The sequence below is a fragment of the Microcebus murinus genome, chromosome 7, assembly GCF_040939455.1.
Source record: "Microcebus murinus isolate Inina chromosome 7, M.murinus_Inina_mat1.0, whole genome shotgun sequence".
In the NCBI taxonomy this organism is placed as follows: Eukaryota; Metazoa; Chordata; class Mammalia; order Primates; family Cheirogaleidae; genus Microcebus; species Microcebus murinus.
In genome coordinates, this window is record NC_134110.1 from 43,047,764 (window position 1) to 43,070,203 (window position 22,440).

At 49.1% G+C, this 22,440-nt stretch overlaps 1 protein-coding gene across 1 annotated transcript in view; it reads right to left on the reverse strand.

Annotated features, from left to right (window-relative positions):
- The window catches only part of FAM83A (family with sequence similarity 83 member A), a 28,100-nt gene extending 18,148 nt beyond the window's left edge, over window positions 1-9,952 (reverse strand). Inside the window, exons 1-2 of the mRNA XM_012743340.2 lie at window positions 9,473-9,952; window positions 494-661 (exon numbers count right to left, since the gene is read on the reverse strand). Coding sequence (XP_012598794.2) covers window positions 494-661; window positions 9,473-9,952 — 648 coding nt within the window. The remainder of the gene's footprint in view (window positions 1-493; window positions 662-9,472) is intronic.
- Between the last annotated feature and the right edge of the window lie 12,488 nt (window positions 9,953-22,440).

The following is a 22,440-nucleotide window of genomic DNA, read 5'->3' on the forward strand; positions in this document are numbered from 1 at the left end:
CCTTACAGCGTAGCTGTGAGATGGAGGAGGGCTGTCTGACTTACATATAACTTTGAGTAAGAAATAAGCCTTTTTTTTTGAGACAGAGTCTCGCTTTGTTGTCCAGACTAGAGTGAGTGCCGTGGTATCAGCCTACCTCGCAGCAACCTCAAACTCCTGGGCTCAAGTGAGTCTTCTGCCTCAGCCTCCCGAGTAGCTGGGACTACAGGCATGCGCCACCATGCCCGGCTAATTTTTTCTACATATATTAGTTAGCCAATTAATTTCTTTCTATTTACAGTAGAGACGGGGGTCTCACTCTTGCTCAGGCTAGTTTCGAACTCCTGACCTCGAGCAATCCGCCCGCCTCGGCCTCCCAGAGTGCTGGGAGAAATAAGCCTTTATTGTGTTAAGGCACCGAGACCAGGGCTGGGGAGGGCATTTGTTACCACAGCACAGCCTGTCCTCCTTGGACTAACGCAAGAACCCTTGAGACTCTCAGTGGGTCGCCTACCTTGAGATGGCTGTCAGAGATCTGGGCTTTATCACACATCTCCTGGAAGAGCTCCACACCCCCCTGGTCGAGGAGCACACAGACGAACACCCCTCGCTTGTTGGCTGCCTCTAGGAGGTCACAGAAGATCTCCACATCCGTGAACACATCCATCAGGATGACCAGGACCTGGGCCAGGGCAGAGGGCTCAGTTACCAGAAAAGTCAGGGTCAAGTGCTAACTGGTTTCAGCCAAACTTCTTAAGTCCCAGTGAGCCTGGGAGGCTGTTCCGGTTGCTGCTGGGCCGAGGGGACCGGGTGGGGTGGGGGTGGGGCAGGGCCTGACTGGGCAGTGTTCAAGGAAGGGAAGGGAGGCCCCTGCCCCTGTCCTGACCCCACCTCTGTAGCCCCACCACGTGTCCTTTGGCTCTTATGCCTACTGTTGGAGCGAGGAATACGGAAGACGAAGGGAGAAAGGCTAGAAAGAGGGGAGAAAACCAAGCACAGGCATCTGGGCAGGTTCAGAGGAGAGGAATAAATTTAAGGTCATGTGTTCTCAGCCGCTTGGAGCTAGAAGGCACCAATGGCCACTGGTTTTCAGCTGTTTTTAAGCCGTGGAATCCTTGCCTCCCCCGTGGAGGAGACACACGTGAACTAGACTAGAGCCAGCTACCCCAGCAGGATGGGGAAAGGGGTCCACTCCCCTAGCAGCTACTGCATCATCTGTCAGAGCAGAAACTGGGGAGGGGAGTCCTCGACGTCCAGCAAAAGGGAGAAACTTCTGTGTTCCTGCCGGCCAAGCATCAGCTCCTCCCCTCTGCCGACAGCATCCCAATCTGACTCTTAAAGAAACCCCTCTCCTCCACAGCCCACATGGTTTGGATGGGTCTACTGCTGTCCTTTGATTGGATGTGGGGAAAGCACATGACCAAATGAGAGCACAGCATCCCCTGATGGCCACAGAGATTGGTCCAGGAGTGGTTGGTCACATGATCTAAGTTATTCTAATGAGAATCAGCCCAGCACTTTTGCAGGGACTCTTGGGAAAAGGAGACATTCTTTGCACTAGGTTGCTCGGCTGGCAGTAAGCTGTGGCTACTGGCAACCATCTTGCTACCTCTTTGGGAGAGCCGGCCTGAAAATGAAGTCAGTCCCATCATTTGGACACCTGGTTCCACTCGTGTCTAAAGCCAGTTCCACCCTTGACTTTTCCACTGTGGATGTCAATGAGTGGTGCTCTCCTTAAGCTTGTTTGGATTTACTTTCTGTCACTTAGTCAAGAGTCTTTTCTAACCCCTAAATTGTGATATATTGACAAGCAGATAATTAGGCAGCCATTAAAAATGCGAAGTATAATCATTATGTAGAAGCTATAAGACACAGTGAAATATTTGTGGCTTGAAGTAAAACCTGCAGTATAATAAGGGCTCAAAAATGTGTGTTAACAATGAATCAAGTAGGAAAAAAAAAGCAACACAAAATGGTAGAGTGTCCACTATGACTGCCAGTGAGTGAATCTGTGATTGCAGATACAGGCATGCATCACTAAATGATGGGGATACGTCCTGAGAAATGCATCTCATTAGGCAATGTCATCATTGTGTGAACATCCTAGAGTGTACTTACACAAACCCAGCTGGTACAGCTTACTGCACACCTAGGCTATATGGTATAGCCTATTTCCCTTACGCTACAAACCCGTACAGCGTGTTACTGTACTGAATACTGTAGGCAATTGTACCACAGTGGTATTTGTGTATCGAAACATATGTAAGCATAGAAAAGGTACAGTAAAAATACAATATTATAATCTCATGGGACCACTGTCCCACTATATATAGTCCATCGTTGATCAAAACATTCTAATGCAGTAGATAAGCCCAAAGCAAAAACTAGCAGTCATGTTAGGATGGGGGACTATGGCCATTTTCTTTCTTCAACATTACCTGTAATAGTAATGTCCTGCCATCTTTCTAATAATTACAATATACTTTTTAAACCATCACCATCTGGGAAGTAACAGGAGGAAGAAGAATGAGTCGCTGGCAGGCCAAGGAGATGACGGGTATCTACTTGGTGCTGCTCAGTTGGTGTGGGTGGCTGGACAGGGGAGGAACTGCTGAGAAATTGCTCACCTGGGGCAGGAGTGGGAAGGGTGTTCTAATAATGAGGCAGCGATCCATTAGGACCACAGCCCTGTTATCACACAACTAAGTGTCTGCACACATTTAACCTAATGGCACTGAAAACAGCCAAGGCCTTCTGTCTCTGCTGAAAGATATTGACAAAAAGAGACAATTCCCTCCCTCCCCAGTAGGTCAGTAAATACTTCCAGCTCTGTGCCAGTGAGTCACTGTTTCCCTGAGATGACTGAACAGAAAGGGGGAAGCTATGGAAATACCCTGGCATCCTGATTTAACGGATGCTGGGAAACACAGGCTCACAATGTCTAGGTTTATCTCATTTGCTTCCTGGTGGCTTTGTCTCCTCGCTGGATCAGCTGGAGCCCAGTGACTGGTGTGGACCACTCTTTTTCAGTCCCCTGCCTGCGTGTGCTGTTTTAGAGGGTGTAGCAAGTTGAACAATATCCCCTCAAAATATATGTCACATGCTAACCAGCAGCCCCTGTGGCTGTGACTTTGGAAAAATTGTCTTTGCAGATATAATTAAGTAAAGGATCTCAAGATGAGATTATCCTGGACTATCCAGGGGGCCCTGAATCCGATGACAAGTGTCCTTATAAGAGACACCAGAAGAAACAACACAGGGAGAAGAGGAGAAAGCCATGCCGGGGCTGAGGCAGAGACTGGAATGATGCAGCCATAAGCCACGAAATGCCTGGAGCTACCCACAGCTGGGAGAGGCCAGGAAGCCTCCTCCGCTCAAGGCTTCATACTGAGCACGGCCCTAATGACATCTTTTTTTTTTTTTTGAGACAGAGTCTCTCTTTGTTGCCCAGGCTAGAGTGAGTGCCGTGGCGTCAGCCTAGCTCACAGCAACCTCAAACTCCTGGGCTCAAGCGATCTTACTGCCTCAGCCTCCCAAGTAGTTGGGACTACAGGCATGTGCCACCATGCCCAGCCAATTTTTTCTCTATATATTAGTTGGCCAATTAATTTCTTTCTATTTATAGTAGAGACGGGGTCTCGCTCTTGCTCAGGCTGGTTTCGAACTCCTGACTCGAGCAATCCGCCCATCTCGGCCTCCCAGAGTGCTAGGATTACAGGCGTGAGCCCCCACGCCCGGCCCCAAATGGCATCTTGATTTTGGACTTCTGGCCTCCAGAACTGTGAGAGAATCAATTTGTATTGTTTTAATCCATGAGATGTGTGACAACTCTTTACAGTAGCCCTAGAAAACTACTACAGGGGGTAGCACGAAATCCCGAGGAAAAGCGGCTATTAGGGGTTAGGGAACTTCGGCTCTAGCGCAGGTGCTGCTGCTAACTAGCTGAGCGTCTTCAGACAACTCGCTTAGCGTCTCTGGGCCTCAGTTTCTTTATCTGTAAAACACTGCACAATAATGGAGCATTAGCTCTCACGAAAGATGGGTCTAATGATAGCCCAGATAATACAAATAAAAGCACAGTACTAAAGTAAAGTTGGTGATTTTAATATATGGTTAAAATATGACTATCATTTTACATGCATTATTTATGAGTAAGTGTGAGTAATGTCATAATAATGCAATGCAAGAGTTTTTTTGTTTGTTTTTCAAACAGAGTTTTGCTCTGTCTACCTGGCTAGAGTGCAGTGGTGTCAGGATAGCTCACTGCAACCTCAAACTCCTGGGCTCAAGCGATCTTCCTGCTTCAGCCTCCCGAGTGAGTAGCTGGGACTAAAGACACGCACCGCCACACCTGGCTAATTTTTTCTATTTTTGGTGGACACAGGGTCTCGCTCTTGTTCAGGCTGGTCTCGAACTCCTGAATTCAAGTGATCCTCCCACCTCAGCCTCTCAGAGTGCTGGGATTATAGGTGTGAGCCACTGCACCTGGCCGAGAGTGTTGTTTTAATGCAGATATGGAAGAGAGTTAAAATCAGTGCCCACTCCTCTATGGGCATAAACAAAAGAAACAGGGTAAGGAGACTGTGTCTTATAAGGTCACTTAACCGCAGCGTTGGTGGTATAGTGGTTAGCATAGCTGCCTTCTAAGGTCACTTAAAGGGACAGGCACAGTGGGGCGGGGCTGGCCGAGAGGGAGAAGGAAGCACTTTCCATGACACCTTGCTGGAGAAGGAAGCTCTGGAAGCAGAGCTCGGCAAACTGCTCCGGGGGTCCTGGGCTTCGGTGAGATGGAGGGGCCCAGCCAGGGACGATACCCTCACACAGGCGCCTTCCTGGGAGGACCTCATACCCTGGCTGAGAACCCCTCGCTCCCTGCTGCTGCTGGAAGGGAAGAGGGTGGAAGGGGAAGTGGGATTTGGGTCCCAGTGGGGCCACCACCCATGCTGGGACAGTTGTTTGGGCACTCAGCACTCTGTCCCCCGCTCTTGCTTTTGAGATATGAGTAGCAATGGCAGCAACTCTGCTGAGCACTGACTGTCAGCCCTGTTCTTGTTCATCTCAGGGACAGTGCACAACTTCCCAGATGAGCTGGAGGGGCAGATGACTTGCCCAAAGCCCCACGGGTGGAATGCGGCGGGGTGTGCCCCAAACCCCAACCCAGAGCGCCTGCCGGCCAGCCAGCAGAATTCCACAGAGTCCCTGACTCTGACCACCCGCCGCTCTCTGGAAAGGTGCTTTGAAGACAAACTATTACTAGGACAGAGCACATGGCCCCCACATCTCTTGTTGGAGTCACTACTCTCCTTAAAAAAAAAATAACGCCAGTCTTTGCCTTTTCCTACACATAAGATACCATCTGACAGGGTTAGTGATTATACCTCCATGATCTGTGACCAGATATGCTTTTGCACAGGAACCTTGATGTGATCTTGCACGTACCGAGCCTCCACCGCCTGTACGTGGCAGTGGCTGAAATCCCCGGGTGGCAGAACCTCTCCAACCGGCTGCTCCCCAGCTAGGGGCCTCCGTCTACAGGCCTTGGTAAGACTTCTGAGTAAAACTAACTTTAATTCTTTAAAAGCTTGATTTTTTTAAAAAAATGGATAATCAGATACAGCCTAAGGGTAGGAGGGGACATTCCAGAAAAAGAGCAAAAATTCCAGTTCCCAGTTTCCCTGAGGGGAGTACAATCCTGTCTTATCTCCATTTCAAATTCTCCACCACCCCAGGCTTGCTGATAAACTTCCCAGATTTTTGGTCTCAGGACCCCTTTCCACTCTTAAAAATTATTGATGATCTCAAAGAGCTTTTGTTGATGTGGATTATAGATATTGGTATTAAATATTTGCCATATTAGAAATCAAAACTGAAAATTGTTTTGAAATAGGTCTTTATTAGTTATTTAAAATATCAATAATAATCCCATTACATGTAAACATAAAATAACAGTTTTAATGGACAAGAACTCTATTTTTCAAAACAACAAAAAGGTAATGAGTAGAACAGCACTGTTTTACGTTTTTGCAAGTTGCTGTGATGTCTGCCTTCACTGAAAGCAGCTTGCTTTCTCCCAGCTGCTTCTGCATCAGTCTGCTGGGTGGGCGGTTTGAGTGAGGCCTTTGGAGATGGTCCTGCCTCACCCAGAGAAGAGGTGAGCAATGGCAGGGCCTCACTGGCCGCTGACAGGGTCCCAGAGCCCTGCAGGGCCCCTCCATCACTCTGGGAATGCTGCTCTTACTCTGGCCCCATGTCACAGCTGCTGCCCGGCAGCGTGATCCTTGTCGCCACCCCTCACCACCCTCCGGAGATTCAGTATCCCCAAGCTCTGGTCCCACCCTTTGCCGGACACACAATCCCTCTCACACCTCCTAACCTTTGCATTTGACCCTTACTAGGCCTAGGATTCCTTTCTCTCCCTTCTCTGCCCAGCAAACCCTTACCCAGCCTTGAGACTCAACTCCCTGAAGCCTGCCTGGGTCACCTCCCTCCATTCCCAGGCACGGAAGGTTGCCCAAGCCTGAGGCCGATGCCCACTGACCTCTCTTCACTCCCTGAAGGGACAGGCAGTTGGCAGGGAGCTCCCCAGAGGCAGGGAGACCTCTTGGTCCCCTCTGCCATGCTGGGTGCAGGGCCGGCCTGCAAATTAGGCTTTGTGCAATCAAGGCATTTGATCATGGAGGGAAGGAAGGAGAATTCCGGTTTCTTAGGCAGCGGGACCTGCTCCAGACGATACCTGGCGGGCCGCTCCTGCAGTTTGTGCCCCTCTAGCCTCCTCTCAGGGCTGAGGCCCTACGAGAGGGAGAATTCAAACCTATTCCACCCCCTTCTGTCCAGCCTGGCTGGGGTCCAGCTCCCCTGTCGCGCCTGTGGGAGCGGCAGGCCGTGCCTGAGCCCTGTGTGTGCGTGTGTGCACGTGTGTGCGTGTGTGCATGTATGTGTGTGTTTGTGTGTGTGCACATGTGTACTGGGGGATATCACAAGCTCTGCCTGCAGGAACCTGGTGGGCAACAGAACAGGTGACGCCCCAGTGGCCCAGGACAACAGGAAGTAGAGGGGCCTCGGTGAAAGGGACTCAGTGCTGGGAATTCTTACTTTGGGATGAAATCTTCAGATTTTGAAGTCTTGTCCTAAATCCATAAGGTGCCATGTTGGTCAAAGGACATCTGCAGGCCTTGCGCCACCTTGCTGGGTGGGAGGAGAGGGCCTCTGCCAAGGGACCGTGTCTCACACGCCCGCACCCGGCCTCCTTCCAGGAATCTCCCTCGCCCTGCTCAGCTGCGGTTGAGAATTTCCCCAACACCATCCGCCCCACCCCCGGGGAGGGAGCACTGAACCAGAGCAGGCACCCTCAGGAGCGGGCCCCTGGTGGCACAGCCAGCCCCTGCCTCAAGGAAACGCAGACACTCCTGGCCGCCTGCCTGACCCATCTGCCAGTTGGTAACGCCGCCCTGTCACTGAAACGTGACATACCACTCTCAAGCAGCCCAACCACACTAAAAGCCACGCTCCACCCGTCCTTACCTTCCACTCAGTTTTCCAGAACTCCGCTCCCTCCCTCCCCACCCTGCACAACCTCTACACCCTTGGAGGCTTTTTCTGTAACCTTCAAATTTCACATAGTATTGAACTTGGGAGGGAATTCAGTAATGAGCCTGGGATCCTAGCAAAAAATAAGCTTAAATATCCATGTGTTCTTTCACGTGAGTTCTTTTAAATGTAACAAAATAAATACCTTGAGTGGCAGAGAGAGAATCTTTACAGACAATAAATTCCTTGGAGTCTGTACTCGCCCCTGCCCTGGGCAACGTCAGGAGGGAGGGTGGGCAGGAAGAGGGGTAGAATGAGACCCCCAGAGCACGAGCCCCTGCACCCGTTCCCCAGCTGGCAGTAGGCAGCCACTCAAGGCTGGTCATTCGGGGGCGCTGGAAGAAGGGATCCGGCCTTACATGGTGCCTGGAATTCTATCAGCCAAGCTCAGGGTTTGATGGGCTTTCCCTCTCTTTTTTTTTTTTTTTTGAGACAGAGTCTCGCTTTGTTGCCCAGGCTAGAGTGAGTGCCGTGGCATCAGCCTAGCTCACAGCAACCTCAAACTCCTGGGCTCAAGCAATCCTGCTGCCTCAGCCTCCCGAGTAGCTGGGACTACAGGCATGGGCCACCATGCCTGGCTAATTTTTTGTATATATATTAGTTGGCTAATTAATTTCTATTTTTAGTAGAGACAGTCTTGCTCTTGCTCAGGCTGGTTTTGAATTCCTGACCTTGAGCGATCTGCCCGCCTTGGCCTCCCAGAGTGCTAGAATTACAGGCATGAGCCATCGCACCTGGCCTGCCCTCTTTTAAAGACACTTATTAAAACATAAAAACTCTGGGTGGGAGAAACCTTCTTTGCTGCCTACCCCATCTGCTGCCTGGCCACTGGCTGGGCTCAGGTGCCATGGGGTCATTTGTGGACAGACAGGTCTGAGCAGAGTCTGAGAGGACAGGGGAAAGGCTGTGCCCCAGCAGGGTTCGACTTCATTTGGAAACACAGAGGTGGCTGCCTGAGCTGGCCTGGGGGGTTCAGGAAAGGCTTCCTGAGAAAGAGGCCTTCATACTGTGTCCTGAGTCAGGAGTCAGCAGCAGCATTAGTCAAATGAAAAGCAGGGGGAGACAAGGGCGGTGGCCAGGGGGAGGGAACAGCCCCTGCAAAGGCCTAGAGACGGGACCTGCAGGGCTCTCAGGAGGGTGGGTGGAGGTGGGAGGTGAGCCCGACTGGGAGAGGTTGGGAGCCTGGCTAAAGAGTTTGCTCTTCCCATCACGGGCATTTGGAAGCCACTGAAGTCTGTGAGCAGGGAAAGGACCAAGAGTTGTCGCATAGGAAAAGGAGCTGGGTGGTCAGGGATGGAGATGGGAGAGCAGGGCCGGGCAGGAAGCGGGTGCCAGGATTCTGGTGAGGGATGGTGCTGCCTGGATCCGGGTTATGATAAGCAGGAATAGGAAATGAGCAGTTCATTTTTCATTTAGTTTATTCATTTATTTATTTTGAGACAGAGTCTCACTCTGTTGCCCTGGCTAGAGTGCCGTGGCATCAGCCTAGCTCACAACAACCTCAAACTCCTGGGCTCAAGCGATCCTCCTGCTTTAGCCTCCAAGGTAGCTGGGACTACAGGTGCACACCACCACGCCCGGCTAATTTTTCTATTTTTAGTTGCCCAGCTAATTTTTTGCAATTTTTTTTTTTAGTAGAGAAGGAGTCTCACTCTTGCTCAGGCTGGTCTTGAACCCCTGACCTCAAATGATCCTCCTGCCTTGGCCTCCCAAAGTGCTAGGATTATAGGAGTCAGCCACCTGCCCGACCTGGAGTGAATAGTTTAGAGCAGGGAAAAGAGCCATGATCCTAGGCCGAAATCATCGGGACTCTGTCCCTGAGAGCAGGAAGAACCCACCTCCCTGCTGCACCAACCCCCAATCCCCCTGCCCACGGCCAAGGAGACCTGGGCCCCGCCATGGCTACCTGGCTGGCCCGGGCGATGCAGCGGCGGATGAGGTCTCTGATGTTGTTGTGCTTGTCCATCTGGAAGTACACGGTGGCGCTGGACTTCTCCTTCAGATAGGGCTTCTCGGCCGAGGCCCAGGTGTGCAGTAGGGCCGGCTCACTGCCCTCCGAGGCCACGGGGAAATAGGTGCCCGACTGCAGGGAGCAGGAGTCGAGTCCCTTAGGGCCTGCTTCGGCCCCTCCTGGGGGGTCCGGGGCACAGGGGGGCTCCTTGGCCTGGGCCTGGATGTACTGGGCCTCCACCGAGGACAAGAAGTCCACCTCGCCCTCCTGGCCCAGCGCCTGCCAGTAGGCCTCGAGACCCCCATCCAAGAGGGCATCGGTGGCCAGCCGGGCACTCTCGTTGTCGCTGAAGTCAGCCCTGGCTGGCCGGACCCACTGGCTCTTGACATCTTCCAGGCGTTTCCGGATCTTGCCCATGTGCCTGGGCCGGCTCATGCTGCCCTGTCCCTGGGCTGCGGTGGGGCTCTTGGGCTCTGCGGGACGCACGGAGCTGGTGGGCCACACCGCGGAGGAGCGGGCTCCCAGCACTGGCGGAGAAGTGATTTACCTCTGTCCTGAACAATGCTTCTCAGGGATCCTCCTCTGCAGCCAGGGATTGGCTTATCTCTGAGGGACACCTGCCCTGCCCCCGGGCCAGGAGGGCTGGCTCAGTCACCGCCTTGGCACAGTCAGCCATGGGATATTTCCTCTCCTCCCAGCCGCAGGGGGAGGTGAAGGTGAGCCGGCTTTCCCACCTGGTTTCACAACTCCAGGAGCCGGGAGCCCTCAGGCTTTTGTTACCAAGCAGGGAGCCTCCCCCAGCACCTCAGCCCAGCCAGGAAGGGCCTTGAGGAGGGCTGCCCATGCCTCTGGCCCCTGGGCCCCTGGGCTCCAGGATGGCTGGTTCCAAGACAAGAGTTTCCCGGTGGGGGAAGGTGCTGTTCCCTGTGAGGAGGGAGCTGGTGCAGGCCAGGGGGAGATGCTCACCGGGCCCCTCCTGTCCTTTGTCACACCCGAGGGCCCACCCTCCCTGGCCCATGAAAGGAGAGCCTCTCACCCATCTCCTGTCATGTGCTTGTCATTGTCGTGTTTGCACAGAGTCCACAAAGATGTCCAGTTCCAGGGCCGGCGCTGACCTGTTGGAAGTGACTGCTTGGAACATCATCTCGAGAAGACTCTGAGGCTGTGTCTAGGCCCACGAGTCCGGGGACCCGTCTGTCCTGGTGCTGGATGGGGAGGGCAGCACGTGGGTCTGGGTTCTCTGAACACACGCTCCGAAGGGAGTGACCACATTTTCTTTCCAGATCAGACCATGGCCTGACAGTAGGATGGGATACCTAGAATTCTCACTGTCTTTGACTGGGTTCTGCCGCAAACAGGCTGAGACTAGGGTGTGAGCCCCAGTAGTTCATTGGGAGGTGATTCCGAGAAGCACAGAGCGGGGAGTGGGGATGTGAGAGGGAAGAGAAGGACACCAGTCTAGGGTAAGGTGATGAGCAGATCACTGCTGTGGACACCTGCGGTCCATGGACAGCTGTGGGGACATCTGGAGTTCAATCCTATGGGACCCTCTGGGTGACAGTATAGAATACATCTCTGGGTTTTCCTGCCCAAAGGCCGAGAAAGCTACGGGATTTAGCTACAACCCCCCATTTATCACTGGCCAGGGCTGCTCCTGGGGTTGCAAGTTCACCAAGCACAGCCGTGCAGCCAGAGAAAGCCTTGAGGTAGAGACTGTTGCGGGAGTGGTGAGTAGCGGAGGGACGGAAGCAGGCGTGACAGCATCTGCTCAGGAACCACACCGGCAGGCTGGGATTGCACGGTTGTCAGTCAGACAGCGGGGTGTGGTAGAGGCAGCTGTCTCTGTGGCGTATTGACTCTTTGGAGGAAAACAGGCACGGGCATCTGTCGCCCTACTGCAGCTGTGGCCCGGGCGGCTCAGTGCAGGAGTACAGCAGTGTTTTTTAAAGAGGAAAGTAATTTAAAAGGAATTTCTTCTCTCTTTTGAAGGATGTTGAAGGAATCCAATTCACAATCGTGGGCAAGCGTCCTTTATTCTATTTTATCTCCTCCCTCCAATCCCGGGAGCCTCGAAGAGGACAAACCCAGTAAACCCGCTCCCACTGCCTCCTCGGCGCCACACCCCCTCCCTCTGCCTTCTGCCAGCTCTTGTTTCTGAGGCCGATGTAAGCTTTTTCCCCACTTCCTCTTCCCACCTTCCCTCCTCTCTGGTCTGGTCTGTGTCCCCCTGGGTCCATTCTCTGATTCTCATCGCCCAAGTCCAGTCCCCAGCCTAGTTAGACAGACTCGGGGAGGGGGTAAAAATCCATGGATTTGCTCTGCTCCCATGTGAACACTCCAGCCTGGCTTCTCCCACACTTAGCCATCACTGCGCACTCACTGCATGCTGGCTCCCTGTGCTGAGGGAGAAGTGGATTATTAGGCTTCATTTTACAGAATAGGAAAGCAAGGGTCAGAGAGGCTGAGTAACTTGCCCAAGATCACACAGCTAATAAATGGCAGAGCCCAGGCACTGGAACTCTAGAGTCTACGTACTTTCCACTGTGCCAAGCTTCACATTTTTTTTGTTTTTCTCATTCCCCTTCCCTTTCTACTCTCAGAGCATTACACATCCGCTTATTGGTTGCAGAATGTGTGTAGGGGAGAATTTAAAAAGTGGGTAAGGCCGGGCATGGTGGCTCACGCCTGTAATCCTAGCACTTTGGGAGGCCGAGGCGGGCGGATTGCTCAAGGTCAGGAGTTCGAAACCAGCCTGAGCGAGACCCTGTCTCTACCAAAAATAGAAATAAATTAATTGACCAACTAAAAATATATATACAAAAAATTAGCCGGGCATGGTGGTGCATGCCTGTAGTCCCAACTACTCGGGAGGCTGAGGCAGTAGGATCGCTGAGCCCTGGAGATTGAGGTTGCTGTGAGCTAGGCTGACGCCACAGCACTCACTCTAGCCTGGGCAACAAAGTGAGACTCTGTCTCAAAAAAAAAAAAAAAAAAAAAAGTGGGTAAGTATTCTGGGATTCTCCTCTCACCTGGACCTGATTCTCCTTCTTGGATAAATAAATGTTTGAGTACCCCCCTGAGAGAGAATTTTGTGGTCTGTAGGGACCATTTTCTTCCTGTCCTTTCATGGAGCACCTCTTAAAAAAAAAAAAAAAGAATCTTTGAGTGGAACCTTCTCTTCTGGACTTCTGCCTCTCCTGTTCCCAGCTCCTGGCCCTCATGCAAGTCCCAGAGATTCTGGTTGAGTCCTTAGAACAGTCAACAAATGTACTGTATGTGTGGGTCCCACTCATTGCCCCATCCTGCACCCTGGAAGACATTATTAGGTGATCACAGAACTCTTTCCCAATAGGCTGGGAACTATGTTCTCACCTCTCTTTATAGGGATTGTCTTAATCCATTTTATGCTGCTATAACAGGACACCACAGCCTGGGTAATTTATAATTCACAGACATTTATTTGGCTCATGGTTCTGGAGGCTGAGAAATCCAAGAGCGTGGTGCCGACATCTGGTGAAGGCTTCATGCTTTGTCATCCCATGGCAAAAGGTGGAAGGGTGAGAGAGCAAGAAGGGGCCAAACTGGCTTTTACAACAAATGCGCTCCCACGATAATGACATTAAACTATTCATGAGGACAGAATACTTGTGACCTAATCACCCCTAATTATGCTCCACCTCCCAACCCTGTTGCTTTGGGGATTAAGTTCCCAACACATGAACTTTGGGGGGCACCTCCAAACCAGAGCAGGGATCAAAGAGAAGGCCTCACCTGGAAGGAATCTTGAAGGTACAGGAAGGTTCCAGTTTACTGCATTTCTGATGAGAAAACTGTAGCTCAGAAAGGGGAAGTGAGTGTTCTCAAAGTCACCCAGCTGGTTGGTGATTGTCATCAGCTTAGTCCTCATCCCTCCTCTACAGCCCAGCCCTGCAAGATGTCGTCACTCTCGCTGGGTGTGCTGGCTGCAACAGCAAACTTCCCCACCTGGGATTGCACTTGTGAACCAGGAGGCACGTCCATGCGGTTACAGGCACTGTGGGTCATGGAGGACTTTGCTTCCCTTCCCGCCTCCTGTGGCCATCTCAAGTGTGGCTGTGTCCTGCTCATGAGCTAATCCAGCAACGGGGACACAGTGAGGAGATGGGCTCCCATCAGCAAGTGAGTGGTGTCCTGAGAATTCCATTTATCTAGGGCTATGGTTCTCAACTGGAGGCAATTTTGGCCCCCCACTTAGGGGACAGCTGCCAATGTGTGTAGACGTTTTTGGTTGTCACACTGGGGAGGGGGTAGTGTTGCCAATTGGCATTGGTGAGGGAAGCCAGGGATGCCGCCACACCCTACGATGCATAGGACAGGCCCCACAACACAGAGCTACCTGGCCCAGAGCATCAGCAGTGCTGACGCTGAGGAACACTGGTCCAGCGCCAGGCCTTCCTGGATGGGTGACACCTACCTAGTGCCTGACACGGGAGGTCCAGTCCCCTGCCTTTGTTCAGTGCCTTCCTTCAGCAGGAAGTCCTTGCCTCCGCCATGAATCTTATTCAAATCTTTCTCAGCATCTGACGTCTGTCCGGAGTGCTACCTGTGCTGGGGAGCTTCCTTGACAACTCCCAGGTGGCTTCAATTGTCCTCCTCTGAGTGAGCAAGGTGCTTGAAGAACGTATCCCAGGCAGTCTTGACCCAGTCATGGGCATTCTGCCTCATCTCCTGTTGCTGCTAATTCCTTGAGTGGTGCAATGGCAAAGGGCTCATCTGGGCTTTGGCATGGGTCACAACTGAGCCTGGACTGTGCGTATGGTGATATGTGACCTTGAGTGGGTAACATAGAGGACCTCGCTGAACTTCACTTTTCCAACTGTATAAAAACAGCTGACATTTATGGAGCACGTCCTGTGTGCTAGGTGCTGTTCTAAATGCTTTCCACATGCTGACTCATTCAGTCCTCAGGGCAGCACTGTGAGTAAGCGCCAGCACTATCTGTTTCACGGATGGAGGAAATTGAGGCACAGGGGTGACCTCAAAGGGCGTGGGAGCTAAGGGAGCCGGACTGGGTGATCAATGAGCAAACCTCATCCAGTTTCCACTCTGCTCTTTAGCCTGAGAGTGCCAAGGTTTCTTCTCAGCTTTTTACATAGTTGATATTATACTGTCCAGCAATTTCATGTCTTGCCTTCTTTTTTGCTTAGTATTACTTAGAAGTGTATTTTTCATATCATTAAAAATGTGCATGCTTCCCCCCTCCACACCTTCCCTTCCTTTTCTTCCTGATCAGTTTAGTCCTAAAGCCTTTGGGTTGTCAGAGCAAGGTGGGTGTCAGTGGTAGGGAAGGGGCTTGGTGGTTCACAGCAGGTGTCGGAGCCCGAGCCGGGTGAGGAGGCGCAGGAGGGTGAGGGGTTGAGGGGGTGTCCTCGCAGGGGGCAGTCGGAACCCAAGCAGGGCAAGGAGGGCGTCCACGCAGGGAGGGGGCAGCCTGTAATGCCGGTCAGAGCTTGAGCTGGAAGAGTTGGGGGAGAGATGGGAGACTGGATATATACAGGGGCAGTGATCAAAGAAAAAATATATTAAGGATAATAGAAACCAGCTTTCTTGCTGTCAGAGGAGGGAGTTACAAATACAGAAGGGACTCGTTAGTGTTGAATATGAATTAGAGGTACTGATTTGTACTCAATTTTCAATAGAGATAGATAAATTTATAAATTAAAAATATATAAATTCTGGCCGGGCGAGGTGGCTCACGCCTGTAATTCTAGCACTCTGGGAAGCCGAGGCGGGCAGATTGCTTGAGGTCAGGAGTTCGAAACCAGCCTGAGCAAGAGCAAGACCCCATCTCTAGAAATAGAAATAAATAGAAATAAATAGAAATAAATAGTATTTATTTATAATAAATAAAGTATTTGTTAAATATTTATTAATATTTAACATTTATTAATAATTATTAATATTTATCAAATATTATTTATTAATACTAAAATAATTAGCATTTATTTATAGAAATAAATAGTATTTAAATAGAAATAAATAGTATTTATAAATATTATAAATAGAAATAAATTAATTGGCCAACTAATATATATAGAAAAAAAATTAGCTGGGCATGGTGGCACATGCCTGTAGTCCCAGCTACTTAGGAGGCTGAGACAGAAGGGTCGCTTAAGCCCAGGAGTTTGAGGTTGCTGGGAGCTAGGCTGACGCCACAGCACTCACTCTAGCCTGGACAAAAAAGCAAGACTCTGTCTCAAAAACAAACAAACAAACAAACAAACAAAAAAATATATATATAAATTCTAATATGTAAATATAGATAAATATATTTACAAACATACAAAATGAATTATATAAAAATATAAACATATTACATAAATATGAAAACATATTCTCCAATTCTTTCCACTGATAGCAATACTCCAATAGCAACGGCACACTTAGAGCTTGGGGCTTCTTGGAGAAATGGCTACTTTCATGGCCAGGGCAGAGAAATGACAAAATGATCCTGGAACATCTTGTGCCAGAAAGCAAGGAAGAGCTCAAAGAATGATGAGAATGTGTCAAAAAAGACACAGAAACCGATGTGATGGGGCTCCCACTGGCCAAAGCTGGTATAAGTTGAGCATCAGAATAGTGGTGATAAAAGATTATAATGCATGAAATCAGCTGGGCATGGTGGCTCATGCCTGTAATCCTAGCGCTCTGGGAGGCCTAGGTGGAAGGATTGCTTGAGCTTAGGAGTTAGGGACCAGCCTGAGCAAGAGCAAGACCCTGTCTCTACTAAAAATAGAAAGAAATTAGCTGGACAACTAAAAATATATAGAAAAAATTAGCCAGGCATGGTGGCACATGCCTGTAGTCTCAGCTACTTGGGAGGCTGAGTCAGAAGGATTGCTTCAGCCCAGGAGTTTGAGGTTGCTGTGAGCTAGGCTAACGCCATGGCACTGTAGCCAGGGCAACAGAGTGAGACTCTCTGTCTCAAAAAAAAAAAAACAACAAAAAAACATTACAATGCATGAAATAAAAAATAAAGTAGGAGACCACAAATTCATACTGATACTGATAAATATCCTGAAAGTTTGAGAAAGAGTGGGATATTTAAATAGTTTCAAACAAACTCCCCATAAAATATTTGATAATTACAAAGGGGGAACAAGAAATTTGAAAACCCTGAAGCTTATCAGACACCACCCTAAACAAGTGGTCAAGGTGACCCTCATCAATAATGGGACAGATTGAAATCTTGAGTCACCTGATAGATGCATTGAGATCACAGAATCACCTCCATGATACTCCTGGCTAAGATGAATGACCTGAATCTAATTATAAGGAAACATCAGATAAAAGGACACTATGAAGTAACTGCCCTCTCACCTCAAAATTATCAGTCATGAACACAGAAGGAGGTCTGCAGACTGCTCCATATTGAAGGCGACTAAAGAGTCCTGCTCACTAAATGCAGCGCGTGATTTGGGACAGGACTCTTTGGCTATGAAAGATATATCAGGACAGTTGACAAAACTTGCTTGGGATCTGAGGATTAAATGGTAGCAATTTATCACCATTGGTTTCCTGATTGTGACGGCTGAATTGCAGTTTGCAGGAGAGAGTCCTAGCTTGTAGGAAACACAGGAAAAATATTAGGGGTGATGGCACATTCTCTTGGCAGCTTACTCTCAATGGTTCAGAAGAAAGGAAATGTTTTGTACTGGGTTTACACCATTTCAATAAGCTTTTGATTTAAAAAAAAAAATTTTTAAGGTGATGCCACAAGGAGGAAACAATCAGACAAATCCAGAATATGGGACAATGTGCATGGGCGGGGTTGGGGAGAGAGAAAAACAGCAGAGACAGGCCGGGCGCGGTGGCTCAAGCCTGTAATCCTAGCACTCTGGGAGGCCGAGGCGGGCGGATTGCTCGAGGTCAGGAGTTCGAAACCAGCCTGAGCAAGAGCAAGACCCCGTCTCTACTATAAATAGAAAGAAATTAATTGGCCAACTAATATATATATATATAAAATTAGCCGGGCATGGTGGCGCATGCCTGTAGTCCCAGCTACTCGGGAGGCTGAGGCAGAAGGATCGCTTGAGCCCAGGAGTTTGAGGTTGCTGTGAGCTAGGCTGACGCCACGGCACTCACTCTAGCCTGGGCAACAAAGTGAGACTCTGTCTCAAAAAAAAAAAAACCAAAAAAAAAAAAAAAAAAAACAGCAGAGACGTGGAGGAAGTGGGTAGTCCTGCTGCATACACTCCCGATCCTATCGCAGCCTGGAAATGCTTTTGTACTTGAGGAAACTGAGGCATAGGGAGATTGAGTAAATTTCTCAAGGCCCCAATGGCAGAGCCTGGATTGGGTTTGTCTCCAAAGCCCTTGCTCCTACCCGCAACCAGTTCCTGTAATTGCTGGTTTAGGAGGGACTCTCCTCCTTTAGACCGTGAGCAGTGTGGGGTGGGTGTGGGGCCAGGTGAGGCGTGACTTAGCTTCTTGGCACTCCCAGTGCCTATCCCAGTTAGGGGCCGGCACATCATAGGCACTAAATCAATGCGTGTTAAGTGAATAAATGGCTGAGAGCTCCTGAGTCACAGGCCAGCTCACACAGGTAGAATGTACACAGCTAGGGTTCCAGAGCTGGTCCACGGGGCAGCCAGGGGCAGAGAGCCAGGGCTGTGGGCCCAGGAGCCTGGAGGAATAGGGCGCCTGCTTGACCTCCAGGAGCAGCTGCCACCCTCTTCCTGCCACTTTTCCATCAAGGCCTGCAGCAACATGAAACTTGTACAGTCTCATTACCCAGTGACCCGAAAAGTGCAATTAAGTTGAAAATTAGTTGGCATAATTAATTAGACGGGTAAATAGCTCCCTGTCAACACCAATCAATCTGTTCTGCATAAAATCGGCTTGGCGAAGGGAGGGCAAGGAGCCCCTGCAGCTTTGGCTTCTGTTGGCAGGCAAAGGCATAGGGTGACAGCCAGGGACCCTAAACCCCACTCACCCACAGATCCTTCTACAGTTGCTTCTCCACAGAGCTTGGCGATTGGATCTCCAGCACCCAGCGAATCCACGGTATGATGCCCAGGGGTCTGCAGCTGCAAACCCCTCTGCTCTCTCTTTCCTACTTCAGAGTCCCCAGTCCATTGCTCAGATTTCTGACGTGCATAAAAACCATGGAGCCCCTCATTTTTTGGCAAGTACATTTGCAGAAACTTAAAAAAAATTAAAGTACAACTTACATGCAATAAAATTTTCTCTTGCTAGTGCACAGTTCTCTGAGTTTTCATACACATACAGTCGTGTAACCATCACCACAATGAAGATACAGAACATATCCATCACTGCAAAAAAGTCCTCCTGACCTTTCGTAGTCACCGGTTCTCCTACACTCCTACACCTGGCAACCACTGATGGGTTATCTGTCCCTAAAATTTTGCCCATCCCAGAACATCAGATAAATGGAACCATTGAGTATAAACCTTTTGAGACCGGCTTCTTTCTCTTAGCATAATGAGTTTGGGATTCATCCACACTGTGGCATGTGTCACTAGCTAGCTATGTTTTATCACCAAGTAGCATTTCATTGCATGGATATACCACAGTTTGTTTATCCACTTTCCAGTTGAAGGACATTGGGTTGTTTCTAATTTGGAGTGTTTATGAGTAAAGCCACTGTAAATATTCATGTACAGGGTTTTGTATAAACATAAGTTTTAATTTCACCTAGGTAAATAGTAGAAGTGAGACTGCTAGGTCTTATGGCAGGTGTAGGTATAACTTTGTAGGAAACTGCCAAACCATTTGCTAAAGTGCCTGTACCATTTTGTGTCCCCATCAGCAATATAGGAGACTTCCAGTTGCTCCACATGTTTGCCAGGACATGAACTTTAAGACATGATAACATGCGTTGCTGGTGATAGCAGGGCCAGTTACATAATTTTCAGAGCCCGATGCAAAATGAAATCATGGGCCCCCTTGCTCAAAACAAAAGGAAAAAATTTCCATCAAGGGCACTAAAATAGAAAGGTTTTCCTTTCTTCTGCAGTCTTTCTTTTGCTTTCTCATCATGTTTTTTAATTTGCTTTTTGATGTTTTAAATAAAGAAAAATTAAAATTAAAATTCTTAGCATGAATTTTACCATTCATTTTTATACTGTGCAATGTCATTTAAATTTATTTGCATTTAAATGAAAATATGAAAGTATTTAACTTGCATGTAGCATTACTGAAATGACATAATTTCTATTTTGTTTGTACATGCATGTGTATTTCATTCTTACCAGAAAGAGGGAATGCACAAAACTAACCTAACCATTTTTATTACACTTCTTTTCTTTTTCTTTTTTTTTTTTTTGAGACACAGTCTCACTCTGTCACCCTGGGTACAGTGCAGTAGTGTTAGCATGGCTCACTGCAACCTCAAAATCCAGGGCTCAAGTGATCCTCCTGCCTCAGCCTCTTGAGTAGCTGGGACTACAGGCATGTGCCACCACACCAAGCTAATTTTTCTATTTTTAGTAGAGACAGGGTCTCGCTCTTGCTCAGGCTGGTCTTGAACTCCTGAGCTCAGGCCATCCTCCCACCTCAGCTTCCCAGAGTGCTAGGATTATAGGCCTTATTTCACTTCTTTTTTTTTTTTTTCTTATTTTTATTTCACTTCTTGATGTGCACACATTCTACTAACACTGTCTGCATTTGGCTTACTGAAGAGTAAGGAAGGGCAGAACAGAAAAGCAACCATGGGTACCCTTTTCTTTTTTTCCTCTTTCCTTCTATGTTGTCCTCTTGAGTGTGGCCGGCCAATGCAGGGAAGCCAAACAAGTAAGAAAGTGGATGGTAGAATTTCTTGGGCATTTGTATTTCTTAGAATACCGTTGCCTTTTTTCTGCATTTGAGGCAAATTTTGGTTTGAACAGAAAGTGTGGCTTCTCAGGTCTGTCACCGCCACTAAGTCACAGATACAAGACACTTACCTGTACTCGCTTTGAGTCTCGCTGGCCTTCCACGTATTGTGGGTCCCCGGAATTCAGTTCTTAGGTGCATTGTGAACATGTCATGGGGAGGGGTCGGCAAGATACTGTGTACACCCCAGCACATATATCTCTTCTACTGACACCACCACTGGGCTTCACTTAAGAAACCCAAGTTCAATGATCAAATCATTAAGAATTTCAAGACTCTGATAGCAGAGCATCAAACCAAGTGTGGGTCTTCCTGAGCATGGACCTTGTGTGTGAGTCACACATCCACGCAGCCAGCCCTGGGTGACAGTATGGGCAAAGGAGTTTTCTCATATTTGCATTATTTGTGAAACCGAATTAAAATATTTTTTGTATTATAAAAAAATTCAATCTCTGAAATGCTATCTTTTTGGGATTTTGTTTGTTTGTTTGTTTGTTTTTGAGACAGAGTCTCACAGTGTTTTCCAGGCTAGAGTGCCATGGTGTCAGCCTAGCTCACAGCAACCTCAAACTCCTGGGCTCAAGCGATCCTCCACCTCAGCCTCACGAGAAGCTGGGACTACAGGCATGCGCCACCATGCCCGGCTAATTTTTTCTACATATTTTTAGTTGGCCAATTAATTTCTTTCTATTTTTAGTAGAGACAGGGTCTCCCTCTTGCTCAGGTTGGTCTCGAACTCCTGACTTTGAGTGATCTACCCGCCTTGGCCTCCCAGAGAGCCAGAATTACAGGCATGAGCCACTGCACCCTGCCGGGATTTTTTTTTTTTTTTTTTTAATGTCTATCTAACTTGTGGTTTGTGTCTCTGGTGAAACTCTCTCTTTCTCTAGAATGAAGACCATAACTTCTGCTCTTTCATGTCCAGCACAGCCCTGGTCCATGCCAGGGACCCATGGGAGCTCAGAATGGACTGACTGGTTTTCAGAGAAGCTCACTAAAAGGAAATTGTTTCTCTATGCACAGCATACTTCTGATACCACATGTGTGGGATTTCCTATACCAAGCAGCTCTCCAATTCTCTATGGACACCAACTGGGTGTCCTAGCATTTAGTTCAATTCTGACACTAACTGGACATAGCACAGACTCCACAGGTTAAGGGCTCAGCCCCACAGGACGCCAACTGTAAGTAGTGGGTCCCGGGTTACCCACACTTCTGTCCAACTTGGCTACAAATCAGGGGCTCCCACAACCGCCTATTCAGGCTCAAAAATTTGCAATAACAGCTCACAGGACTCAGGGAAACACTTTACTTAGGTTTATCAGATTATTATAAAGGATACAAATAAACAGCCAGATGAGAAGTTACGTAGGTAGGATGAGGGCCAGACGAGTCCCAAGCACAGGACCTTCTGTCCCTGTGGAGTTGGGGTGATCACTCCCCTGACATGTGAATGTGTTCACCAACTGGGAAGGAAGCACTCCAAACTCAGCCGTTTAGGGTGTTCATGGAGCCTCTTCCCTCCCCAGAGGGTGGGAGACCAGCTCCCTGAAGCTGTCTAGGGGCTCCCAGCCAACAGTCATCTTATGATCACACGACAAGCTTCTCTTGTCACTGGGGAGATGCCAAGGGTCTTAGAAACTCTTGTATCAGGAACCAGAGATTAAAACCAAATAAGAACAAAAGATGTTCCTATCACTCAGGAAATAACAAGGGTTTTAGGGCCGGGAGTGGTGGCTCACGCCTGTAACCCTAGCACTCTGGGAGGGTGAGGCAGGCGGATTGCTCGAGGTCAGGAGTTTGAAACCAGCCTGAGCAAGAGCGAGACCCCCATCTCTACTATAGAAAGAAATTAATTGGCCAACTACTATATATAGAAAAAATTAGCCAGGCATGGTAGCACATGCCTGTAGTCCCAGCTACTCAGGAGACTGAGACAGAAGGATTGCTTGAGCCCAGGAGTTTGAGGTTGCTATGAGCTAGGCTGACGCCATGGCACTCACTCTAGCCTGGGCAACAAAGCAAGACTCTGTCTCAAAAAAAAAAAA